The 13,389-nt window shown below is 37.4% G+C and overlaps 1 protein-coding gene across 3 annotated transcripts in view; it reads right to left on the reverse strand.

The window, feature by feature from the left end:
- LOC128260989 (adenylate cyclase type 9) overlaps positions 1 to 13,389 on the reverse strand; it is a 49,393-nt gene that overhangs the window by 4,588 nt on the left and 31,416 nt on the right. For 2 of the 3 annotated variants that reach the window (XM_052994370.1, XM_052994371.1), the window contains exons 3-5: positions 6,913 to 7,190; positions 960 to 2,162; positions 1 to 101 (exon numbers count right to left, since the gene is read on the reverse strand). In XM_052994370.1, coding sequence (XP_052850330.1) covers positions 1 to 101; positions 960 to 2,162; positions 6,913 to 7,190 — 1,582 coding nt within the window. Of the gene's footprint in view, positions 102 to 959; positions 2,163 to 6,912; positions 7,191 to 9,732; positions 10,095 to 13,389 lie in introns of those variants that run through there. The other variant, XM_052994369.1, reaches the window with a different exon arrangement.

The following is a 13,389-nucleotide window of genomic DNA, read 5'->3' on the forward strand; positions in this document are numbered from 1 at the left end:
CGAACACCTCCTCGCCCTCCTCCAGATAGTAGGCATCACCCAAGAAGCTGGATGTCTCCTGCGAGATGTGCACCTGCTCCGGTTTGCCCGAGGACTCCATTCTAAGAAGGGGGTGGGGGGGAGAGGGTAAGTCAAAAATATTAATTTGCATAAATTACACTGGCTTACAAAATTAAATGGCCCATGCCGTTGGACACCCTTACCCTAAATATTTGTTACAAGGTTTAACCGAATAAAAAGCTTGTTTTCTATACATGTTATAGGAATTGAAAATTTTGTTAAATTTCAAGATCCGACCATAAAAAATTAACAAATTAAAACCGTAATTAATTGTATGGCATCTTTTAAATCGAATACTAACTAAATAAACAATCTTCACTGATAAAAAAAAAATAAAAAGTAAAAAACAATTATCTTTCTATTGAATTCAAAATTTTATATTTTGCATATTTTAATTAAATCATTAAATCATAATATTAAATGCAATTCCTATAAAATTGCATGATTTTATATTAGAATATTTTAATTAATGTGGATAATATAAGATTTAGAGTAGTTCTTATTTGACTTGGTTTAAGTTTTGTATTATATTTTCAGATAAAAAAATGATTTCCAAATATAGTAAACTTTAAAATTTAACTTTTTAAATTTATAATAATTAAAACAACAAAAAACCGTATTAGATGTAAATAAAAGTGAAAAATAGTATAAACAGTATTTGGATTTACTCCGTTTTTTTTTTTTTTAACAGTGTATTTATCTTAACAATCTAAATCTGTTTTATACTATTTTTTTAAACTTGGGCTGTTAATTTTTTTTTTGTTTTTCTCAGATAACTACGATTCAATGGCAAACTAGTCTCCTATAAGTCTAATTTTCTAAATGAGGGAGTTGGACTTCATCACTAGAGAATTTCGTCGATTTAATTTTGTAGGCCAGTGTCACTATCTAGGGCTTACTTGTTGGCCAGGCTGACGTCGTTGCTCCACACATCGAACTTGACCCGCCGCGTGCCCACGATGCCGCAGAGGACGGTGCCCGTGTGGACGCCCACCCGCATCTTGACGCCCTCGTGCCGCTGGGCATCGAAGCAGCGCATGGCGTCGATCATGCCCAGACCCATTTCCACGCAGCAAATGGCATGGTCGGCCCGCGGCTCTGGACAGCCGGACACACAGTAGTAGCAGTCGCCCAGCGTGGATATCTTTTCGCAGCCACTCAGCGAGCAGAGGTCGTCGAAGCGCTCGAAGAGATCGTTGAGGATCTCCACCAGCTGCTCGGCCGTCTTCGTGGAGGACATGCGCGTGAAGCCCACAATGTCGGCGAATAGGATGCTCACGTTCTCCATGCTGTGCATGTGAAAGGGTCGGAACAGCGACTTCACATCGTTGGAGGCCCGTGGTCGCATGTAATGCGATTCGGGCGGCATTCCACTCGAATCGAGGCCCGAGGTACCGCCCTCGTTCAGCAGCATATCCGCCACCTTGGGCGGCATCACCGAGTGGATCATCTTCTCCTTGAGCTGTTTCTCCATCTCCAATTGGCGACGCACCAGCAGGTTTTGACCCACCTTCATGAAGGTGCCGCGCATCCGCACCAGATTCATGATCAGCACATGCACCCCCACCAGATGCACACTCAGGTGGGCCATTATACGCAGGATCAGTATCTTGTTGCTGGGATCGCCATTGGCTGTCATTTCCGATCCCGATCCCATTCCCGATCCCATTCCCGATCCCGATCCCGATCCACCGCCGTGAATGGCACTGCATCCGATGACCATGTGCGAGACCATCTCGAAGGCAATGGAGTAACTGATGGCGGTGCTGGCGCCCAGCCAGAGGGGCATCGGCAGGGCCGTGTAGATGAGCAGCACGATCTCCAGGCAGATGGCAAAGTGGCCCAGCGGACTGAAGGCCCGGCCCGTGTAGGTGAGGAAGGCCAGCGAGGCGCCGCAGAGCAGCAGGGCGGTCACCGCCGACGTCGCCGTCCGGTGCTCCCGGTACAGGTCCCAGTGCGTGAAGCACAGCGCCATGATCGTCACCAGCGAGAGCATCGAGAAGGCGCTGGAGATCGGCCGCCAGAAGTCCTCCGATCCGCCGTCCACCACGAAGTACAGGCACCACATCAGCGAGCATAGTAGGATGTACGAGAGGGTGAACCTGCAACATATCAGAATTAAAAAAAAACCATTAAGTGAATGTTAAAAGCTTGTGTTTTGTTAATATATATTGTACAGCCCCGAAGACGGAACCCGAATATATTTGAGAGGAAACAAATAAGTGTATTTTAATCAAAGAACAAGAGGCATTATAAATAACGCACACCATCCTAACAAAAACCAGGTCACCAAGAATTTTAAATATTTTAAATATGAAATTCTTTGGGTTAACCTCACTAACCTTGAACCTAACATTTAGCATATCAAAGCTATTTTTTGCCTAATAAATAATCCTTGATGAAATTTTAAAGCCACTGTAATTAACATGAATCCCATTTGATTGTAAATTTTATGACGAATCCAACGATGCATGACACTCTAACTTCTGACAATTATTTCCCAGGCTTTTTATTTAAAAACTGATTTTTTACGCTATTTTTGGGTTTTTGGAGAATCAAGAAAATAAATCATTTCCAGAAAGTCTTTTTGTTGTAACTTGGCCAAAACAAGACGCATAGCCATAACAGTGACTGTTTTGTACAGCTGGCAACCTATAAAATCCATCCAGAAAAAATTATTTTGTTTTGGTATAAAAATCGATTTTTGAAATCCGTTTTTTTAAAAATGCCCATATTTCGCTTTTTTTATAAGGGGGTACATCATCATTTTTTGCCAAAATTTGAAAACCTGGAAAAATTTTAGCTGTGATAGCCATTTGATTGGAAATTTTATGACGAATCCAACGATGCATGACACTCTAACTTCTGACAATTATTTCCCAGTCTTTTGATACAAAAACTGATTTTTACGGTGTTTTTGGGTTTTTCAAGAAATAAGAAAATAAAACATTTCCAGAGAGTTTTTTTGTTGTAACTTGGCCAAAATATAACGCACAGCTATAAGAATGACTGATTCGTGCAGCTGTCAACCTATAAAATCCATCCCGATCGATTTCCAAAAAAAAAAAATTTTGTTTTGGTATAAAAATCGAATTTTGAAAGCCGTTTTTTTTTAAATGCCCAATTTTCGCTTTTTTTATAAGGGGGTACATCATCATTTTTTGCCGAAATTTGAAAACCTGGAAAAATTTTAGCTATGAATGCCATTTGATTGGAAATTTTATGACGAATCCAACGATGCATGACACTCTAACTTTTGACAATTATTTCCCAGGCTTTTTATTCAAAAACTGATTTTTTTACACTATTTTTGGCTTTTTGGAGAAATAAGAAAATAAATCATTTCCAGAAAGTCTTTTTGTTGTAACTTGGCCAAAACAAGACGCATAGCCATAACAGTGACTGTTTTGTACAGCTGGCAACCTATAAAATCCATCCCGATCGATTTCCAGAAAAAATAATTTTGTTTTGGTACAAAATCGATTTTTGAAAGCCGTTTATTTTAAGATTTTGTTGGATTAGAGGTGTAAAAACAAGTGTGTTTTTTTATTTTACATACAACTAATTGGGATTTGAGCTGTTTGACAATCGGAACTGAAACCAAATGTTAAAATCTCAAAAAGAAAAACATAATATGCCTTGGAGCAGAACAAATAAATTGGAGCAGCACATACAAGCAGTAAGTATTAAATATCGATTTAACATGAAGATCGAGGTATCCAAATAATAATGTTTAGTGCATAAAAAATACAGTGTTTACTTAAAAGTTTCTCAATAAGATCATAAGATATAAAGATGATAACCAAAAGAAATACTTTGGTTACTCTACTCTAATCGAAAACAAAGAGCATGCCAAAAATTTATTGATTAAGGGATATCTTGAGCAACAGACTCCATTACTGCATGTTAAACCAATACGAATCAAAAGGCCAGGGAACAGAAGCTTGGCAAGATTAGGATTAAGTGCGGTTTGGCTTGTCGTCAACCACTTCAAGGTCTTGCTCCAATTACATCCACCCCCCTCGAGTAATTTTTGCTGATCCCATTTAACTTTCGCCGCAAGCCATTTCCATTTATACTAATTAACGTTTGCTGCAGCGAAGGGTCGCGGAATTGGAGCGGCAAGAGGAGGAAAGCGGCTTACACTTTCCAACCTGTCACCATGGGAACTTTTGCCAGTGCAACTGCCACTTGCACTTCTAACTCCGCTGCCACTGCCACTGCATTCATCACACATTTAGTTTCGCTCGGAGGAGCAGAGGTCAAAACTGGAGCCCAACTGACACTGCAACTGAGGCCCCAGATGACGAGCTGCCCACTAATCTTCGGCCATTGTTGATGAGCCAAGCCCTGTCGCCATTGTTTGTCTTGGCCATTCAGTTTGGCCTCTTTGGTTTTCAGTTTATAGTTAATAATGGCTGGCGAAAGTTCTACGAGGGAAAACGTCAGGAGCAGAACAGGGATCTCAAGCTTAGAAAATTTCATTTTGGTTCCCAATGGAAAACTCATCTTGTTGTCAAGAACCTGTTGGAAAAGTTTTGGGACTCAGCGATGATTTTAAATAACTAAGAACAACAAGTACTTCCCAAGGCTCTAAAGAAACACATTTAAGAAGTCAAGAATTACTGAGAAAATTATGGAATTTATGAGATTGCCATCATTAAGGTACAAGTGCAGCCATCTTGAAACTATTAGCAAAGAAAAACATACAAGTTAACATTTTAGGATTGCCTTTTTTGTTTTTACGGTTTAAATAGCTTTAGTTTTAATAACTATTGTTGTATTTAAAAGCTGAGTTATTACATTATGCAATACGAATTTTTGGGGCAGTTTAAATGGAATCGTTTTAACTATCTTAAAGCAAAATTTATACAAGTACACTTATTTAAATCAAAACATTTGAAATCAACCAGATTATGGACCCTCTCGCTTCTTTTTTTATTGACCCCAAGAATAGTGCAGAATTCTTAAAGGTAAAGGTTCAGTTGACATAATCGATTGCCTTTGTTTGTTATAAATATTCTGTTCGTTTCATCTATCTGAAAACTGGCTAGCTTTGGCTGAAACATTTGCAGGCTGTCAGTACTAGTAACAAACAATCGATTGCTTCGTTGCCTTTTTCTGGTGCCGCACGCGAAACTGCTGCAATTGGCCGCCAAATGGCCCGAAATGGCATTGACCTGCAGCGCCGACCCCTAACCCCTGACCCCTTGAGCATGGAGTCCCCTGCCTGCATCCCCATCCACATCCTCATCCACATCCACATCCACATCCACTTTGACCCGTGGGGGGCACACGCCAACCGAGCATTTATGGCGGCAATTTCGCCATCCTGCGCACTTCCCCAACTAATTTGCCCTCGCTTACCCCATTCCCTTTTACCCTTTCACCCTTTCACCCATCCACCTTGCAACTCCGACCCCTGACCTCTGACCCCCGACCCCCGCCATCAAGATGATTGCATGCACGTGCATGAGTTGGACTCCCCTGCAATACCTGAAATATACACCTGCAAAAGGGTTAACGAAAAGGGTCTATTCAGCGGGAAGTGAGTTCTCGGGGTCTCTGGGGCCAAATAGGTCCATCGCCATGTGTCAGCGAACTCAGGCCATTTAAACGAATTGATTATTAATTGGGAGTGTAAAAATAGCAAAAAAAAAAAAAACAAAGAAACCACATATTGTTTTTAAATTGCATTAACAAGTTTTGCCGCAAACGGATAAAAAATAATTTAAGACTTACATTTTTTTTTTTAATTTCATTGAAAGTAACAATGGGTATTACAAATAATATTTCTACAAAACATACCTAAGGAAAAACTAAGGTTTTTAGAGGCGCAATTCTTTCATATTCCAGGTTTCTCAAAGCAAACAAATAAATTACAGAATTTAACTTATTTTTGCAATAAATTTAAGACACTTTATTCATTTCGCTCAGTTAAAATTAATAAATGAAAACCTAATTCATAAAACAACCACAGAAAATTTTGTACTAAAATTTATATATAAATCAAATTGTTTCCTTTACTATTTATTTATTGAATGCAAGCTGGGCAATTAGCTGCTTTTATTGCGCAATTTTATGCACATTTAAGGAAAATCTAAATTAATTGTTTCCTTACTAATTTCTTAATCAAATTCAATGTGCCTAATTGGCCAAACAGTTTGGTAATTGGCACCTAATTATTCACAAACTGCAGTTATTAAATGTTTATTATGATTTAAACGAAAACTATTTAAATTGTGCTAACGAAAGGGGGAAAATGCTTAAAAATTGCAAAATCCCCTTTGGGGAGCTGGCCTATTTGTTCTTTTGATTGCGCGGGCTGACAGCTCGAGTTGCATAGTTGAGTGGAAGCCACGACTTTAATTTAATTTTCATTGCAACCCTCTTCTGATTTAAATCCCCACTTGATCCTCGCACATGAAATTAGTAAGATATTTTAATAATATTTTAAAAGGTGGTGTGCCAAATTACAAAACGTCACGGTGGTAAAAAAAACGTGCTTACAGTTTTAAGTTTAGTTAATAACTTAATCATGTGAGTTTTTGATTATCTAAGCTCTTTGGATTTTCGCCTTTAATTGACAAAAAAACTAATTATATTTATCTTTAATTATAAATGTTTAATTTTGGTATTAAATAATAAAAGAACCAAAAATCTATTATACACCCAGAATAAAACGACAGAGCAAAAACATTTAAATGTTTGAATGTAAATTTTCTTTCACATAAACAAGTAATCGGCTTCGTAGAGGTCCATAAGTTTTTCTCAAAACGAAGGTGGCGCTTTTTATTATTTATAAAATTAATATGATTCTGATTAATCGAGTATTTTGTTGGGTTATCTCACCTATAACGCATGCGGACGTGAGGAAATACGCTGGCCTGGTACTGCTCCTCCAGGACCGGGGAATCGAACTTGGGGTCCAGCCAGGACTTGGCCGCAGCCCGCTCAAAGGCCACCGGCAACATCACGCTGCAGCAGGAGTGCCGCCGGCCAGTTTGGCTCAAATAGGTCTGGATGTGCGGCGCCAAGGCGATCTGGATGTCATCGGTGGAGTTGGCCCGGCTATCGTTGGCCAGAACGCCCGGCGGCATCGCCCTGGAGCTCACCGATTGACGGCGTGACTGTAAGAACAAAATCAAAGCATGTTCTCATTAATAAATAAAGTTAAAATAAAATAAACGAACAAAAATTGGAAATTATTAGCCAGTTAATTGAATAGTCTTAAAGTCTATAAATTCTATCTATTATCTTCTCAATTACAAACATGGTTAATAAATTTAAATTTCATTTAAAAACCAGCTATAAAAAATACCAAAATATACAAAACAAAAAAAGTCAAAGCATATTCATATTAAAAATTATTTTTAAGAAAATGGTAATAAAAAATATTATTATTAGGTTTGAAGTCTATTTATGAGACCTTACAGTTAGATAACCTCTCTGTAACTAAATATTTAAAGCAATTATAATTAAAAACCCGTTACAGCCAAGTCACAAGCTTTAAAAAATCATAATATAGTTTTCAGGCAACAAAAATCTTTATTTAAAATATCTACAAAAGCTATTCATATTTAAGGATTTCTTTACTAGATTTTATAGTAATTTTAAATGTACAATATTATACAATATTTTCTTAAGAAAATGTGAACAAATAGCTGTGACCTAAGATTTTCAAGAATAAATAATTTGATACAATTTATAAACAAAGGCATTTTGCTTCTACTCCTAGAATGTTTTGAAAATCATCGTAAAATATAATTAATTATAACAAAGGGGTTGAATTGCGAGGATTAGCGGATTAGTCTCGGTTTGTTTCCTCGCCGGATTAAACGGCGGCTGTCATTGTTATTGGGCGTGGTGGTGGGTGGAAGTCAAAGGTCACGGACAAGGGGCTTTAAATCTTTGCCATTTCGTAAATGGGTCAAAGACTTTTTATGCTTTTGTTTCAATGGGCAAAATAATAACACTGATAACATAGGTTTTCTATTCTTGCAAGGTAGTTGATTTTAAAACATGTTATATATTCTGTAAATGAATTTAAAATTAAAACAATGTACAAGACCATTGTATACTATATACACCAATTAAAAGAGTATTTAAATGCTAAATTTGGATGCTACGTAACCACTTAAACGTTTGGTTTATGGTCGCTTGTAAAAATTTCTTTTAAATGCTTTTTAATTTCCTTTGCCTGCGATATTTCTGATTTTTGATTATCACCGAAATTTGCCGTCGCACAAGTCACGCGACATCGGCTGTGATTTCTGATTTCTGACTTCTGATATTTGCCAGCTGATTTGCGATTTCTGACGGCCTTCGATTTCGGGCAATCTTATCGGTGAAGAACCGAATGAAAGGTGGCTAGAAGAAAGCAGCAGCCAAAGTGCAGCCGAAAGCCGAATTCAAAATCGAAAGCCATATCGCAGCGATCGATGTCAATTGTCAGCGGTGCCCAATCAAATCGCGTATACGACCCGTGGGCGGCACTCGAGCGAAACGCACACAAAACGGACACGCGGACAAAAGTTGCTAAGTTAATCATAAAAAGCATTCCCCACACAAACCGATTTTGTTTTGGTCGTTCATTAAGAAGCCGCTAAAAAGTCAGGCTAAATATAGAAGTCGATGAAAAAAAATTAAAAAAAAAATCGAAATGAAAAACGAAAAAAAATGCACTTACCCAATCAATCTTGTAGGAAATAGGAGTATTTATTAGAATTATTTAAGTATTTTTAAACAAGAGTGGGTAGTTGCATTTGTAAATGTTTTAAAATAGGAAGAATTAAGTCTGAACAGCTGAGTGTCATAAATACTTTGAGGCAAGAAGTGGACGAACAACAATTATCGCAAACTATAAATTATTAAGAGTCATAGGTTGAAGGAAAATAAACAATATTAAACATTGAGCTTACTATATATGATCATTAAATAGTCACAAACGTTAGTGTTTAAATGCATCGTTTAACATTTTTTTTTTGTTAGAAATGTAAATTAAACACCTTGAGCAAACACAAATTGGTAAAGTTGCACTTTAAAATAATTTCAATTTATTTTAATAAATTAAGAATTTATTATAAGTCATATTTTAACATTAATTTAAGTAAATTAAAAAAAATTTTAATTAAGTATTGTATTTGTGAGATGTAGAGAATGTTTGTAGTAATTAAGTTTTATGGAAGTTCTTGGTGCGAATAAGCAGTTTTTAAAACATTAAATTAAAAACATTTAATAATTGAACTGCAAGCCTTAAGTTCAATTATCTTAAACATATTACATTTTAATAAATTTAAAGATTTTTACTACCCAACGGAAGGGTATCCAAAAAGTTCAGATAAGTTTTTATCACTTGGGTGGGGCTGAAGTCCAAGATATAAATGCTAGGACACAACTTTCTTTTACCTCTGTTCTAGCAACCCCTTGACTTTAGGGATCAAGACTAAAAGTAAACCAAATCTGTGGGCAAATTGGGATTTCTTTGCCTGTCCGAATCCTTTTTTTTCCCCCGGCCCAAAAAACCTAACCCAACAGCCAACGCAAATATTTCATTTGGCAAATTGCTAGCTGACCCTTGGACTGCCCTTATAATTACTTAGTGGTTCGAAGGAGAGTGCGGCTTTGCAAAGTAGGATTAGTGGGATTTCGATTTTCAAACAGTGCACCTACCAAATATAAATTCACAATAATTCCATGGACGTGAGAGAAACATTTCATATATATATTTATGGGCAGCAAAACGATATTCGACGAAATTCACTTAGAGTCTGAGCATTTTCTCGCGTTTTTTTTACCAATTGGCAATTGGAAATTTGCGACTTGACTCTCGTTATTTGTACGCTATTCGATTCAATTTGATTAGGACTCGATTTGATTTGATTTAATATGAAACAAAAGGCGGCGAAGCGGTTTGGTTTGGTTCGGTTCAACGAATTCCGTTGACGCGGCGCTGGAAACTGATTTGAATTTTTGTTCGGTCCGACGACGGCAACGTTGGGGATTGTCGATTGTCTCGCCGTCGATCGCCAGCGGCAAATAGCAAATAGCAAACAGCTGACAGAGGCAGTCGCACCAGCGGTAGGAGAATGCAAAAACCAGGCGGCTTATCGCTGGCTGATAAGACCAGGTGAGAGTTATACTCGGGAGAATCGGGTAGAATCAGTAGAGCCAGGAGAAATGGTAGTGTCCGTAGAATTGTGAGAAACAGAGAGAGTGAGAGAGAGAGAGAGAGAGAGAGATATGGATACTTGATACTTGAGATCAGTGGCTGCTTGTTGAGTTGATTTCCCGTTTTTAGAGTGGCCAAGGACCCCTCATATCTATGAGGTCATATACTGAAAACAAACAATCGAAAAATACGCCCCCATTGGGAGCTGGGCGACAATTCTTTGGTATGTAAAATATAACAATTTTAATATAAATAGCGCTCGGTTATTCCGGCAGTTGGGGCGATAAGATAAGAATCGCCCCCAGACACGATTCTCTACTTTGAACTGGCAGGGAAATCGCCTTGAACTTCTTCGTCGGCGAGTGCACTCATAACACACTCACTCTTCCGTACCTCCATTCATTCATTTACACTGAGCGAAATATTTCAACTAAAACAATTCATAAAGTGATAATACATATAACTCATTAAACGCCATAATTATATGAAAATAAAATGTGGCCATAAAAATGTAACCAATAAAATAAATAAATAAATATATTTTAATTCATACAAATCCTTTAATACCATGTAACATTAATATCGTTGTTTTGTAAACGCTTTTTTTTTTTAAATACTGGTATTTAAGGAAATTTCCAGCACTCATGAAGGAAAAATATAAAAAAATGTTGTTTAAACAAAACATGAGATCAATGTCAAGTGCATTTAATGCTAAATATGTATAAACTTAAGAATTATCACTTTTATTAAGAATTAAATTAAATTAGCTAAAGCTCTGAAATATGTAAATAACAACTTGATAACAATAAATAATAATTCAAAATGTAAATAATACAATCAAAGAAATTTTTAATATGTTATATTCAAACACACTACAACAAATGTAAGTCAAAAAGTAGATTATATGTGTACTCATTCGGCGGTGTTTGCCCACGACAACGCAAGTGAAGACCTTTAAAGATGTTTATGACACCTCACGATCTTGTAGATATGTGACAGATAAGGTATACGACGGTATGATAAAATGCCGAAACGCTGACAAAAGCAGTTATCTTGAGATTATTATCTGTTCCTGTACACCCAGTCGTTCGAAGATGGCCTTATCCCCCCCTAAACGCAAATATATGTGGTATAATATATTCCAGGACTTGATTTGGCAATTAAGTTTGCAGTCCTTGGCCATTCCTTTGATTGGCTTTCTCCCTTTTCTATTTACATTCGATTTCGGCCCCTCAAATAGAGTGACGGGCCTTCGTAAGTTGACTCACTGGCTCACTGGCTTGCATAATGCATTCAGCAATTGGGGACAGGAAATTGGAATTCCGTTGGCAGCCATCTCGACGCTACTACACTACAACTACGGCTACCTGCAAATCAAATTCCAAATATTTGTTTAATTAAACTCTCTTGGCAGCCGCATCAATTTCCAGCCAACGACAACAAAAGCGGTAAACTGTTAAGAAGTTTTTGAATATTAATTAGCAGCAAAGCCAAAGGCAAAGGCAGCAAAGCAAAATCCAATGGCTGCGAGTTATCAGCCAACTGATAAATTAAGGGGCTTTTCAGGGGCGGTGCTCCGTGGGCGTATAGCACCAGATTCACCTGGGAAATTACCATCGATAAATCGATCTGTTTTGCCCATAACATTGCTCCATAACTTGTAGAAAGGTGTTGATGAGCTGAACTAAAATATGGCAAAAACAGAAAAAAATCCCAGAAAGTGGAAAAAAACCAAAATTTCGATTGGCAGTATTCATTAAAGATCAAATTACTTGACGAAAAAAAATAATTAAGATTCATACTCAAATCAAATTAAATCAAAATTGAGTTTCAGTTAGGAGCTTTATAAATACACCAACAGAATAACGGTATAGTTTAATCAACTTGATTCTTAAAATTAAGTACTAATTTATTTTGCATTAACTCACTAGTTACTATTTATAATAAATTAATACAATAAAATGCAATAAAATAAGTAATTGTAATATAAGAACAAAAACATATTAAAAGGGAAAGGTTATATAACAGTTTTAAAGTTAAATAACACCATCGTTCACTTTTAATAAAAAAGAGTTGTCAAAGTAAGCAATACATCCTATTTAATATTAAAAAAAAAATAGAAAATAGGTATTAAGCTTTTAGTTTTTAGCTAATTGCTTTAAGTTTGGTAACTATTATTGCCCTTTGCATTTCAGCTACAATTAAACTCAAAGGCAGGAATATTCAAAACTCCCACACCGCAGGTGGTAAATTGCAGCATATTTATTGAGTTTTTGTGGTTACTCTCGTCCTCTGACTAGTCACTAGCTTCAAGAGCACTTTGCAGTTATTCTTCCGGTCCTTTAAATGGATCCTTTAAACCCTTACCACAGGCAGAAGGCAGAGGGCAGACGGCAGACACAAAGCAACGAAGGGCCACCGAGTGGCCAACAAAGTAATGCAATTGCCCAAGCCCAGTGGGCAGTGGGCAGTGTCATGTCCATGCTTCATTCCATTCCCGGGCATATCCAAAATATGATTAACTGTCAAAACAGGATGGTGGCACTGTGATGTAGAGAGTGGAGAGCGTGGGGTGCCGGAGTCCTTGGTTGCGGTGTGGTTTTCCATGTGGCTGAAGTGACTGCACTTGTTGTCCTTGCTGCTCACGCCCATGACACGCCCACAAAAGTGGGCAGACGAATGGGTGCATTCCAACTGCACCCCGACCAGCCAACGAGCGCCAAAGTGTAAATAAGCACTTAAATTTTTAATGAATACACATGAAGCTGTATCCTGGATCCAAAAATGGGCCAGTGTATAGGGGATATATACTGCTATGGTATGTTATCCCCAGGAAAGGAGCGAATGGATATTTGGTATAATGGTGTCGCCAAAATGCAATCAAACCAAATGCATTAAAGCTGTCCCCGCAAAATATTGACTTGGGGGACCAAGGGAAACGAGGCCAATACTTTATGCCACAGCCATTTGATTTTGGTCATTCGTTTTATCACACCGCAGGAAATGCTCTATCAACTTGGCAAATTACTCTTTAATTAGTCCAGACATTAAACATGTTCTCAAAAGCGAAAACAACAAGAACAGTTGTTTAACAATAATAACGAATCTCAATTTTGTTTTAAAAAAGATTTGAGCGGGAAAGTGATTGGAAATGTTGT

This window comes from Drosophila gunungcola (genome assembly GCF_025200985.1).
Source record: "Drosophila gunungcola strain Sukarami chromosome X unlocalized genomic scaffold, Dgunungcola_SK_2 000049F, whole genome shotgun sequence".
Lineage (NCBI taxonomy): Eukaryota > Metazoa > Arthropoda > Insecta > Diptera > Drosophilidae > Drosophila > Drosophila gunungcola.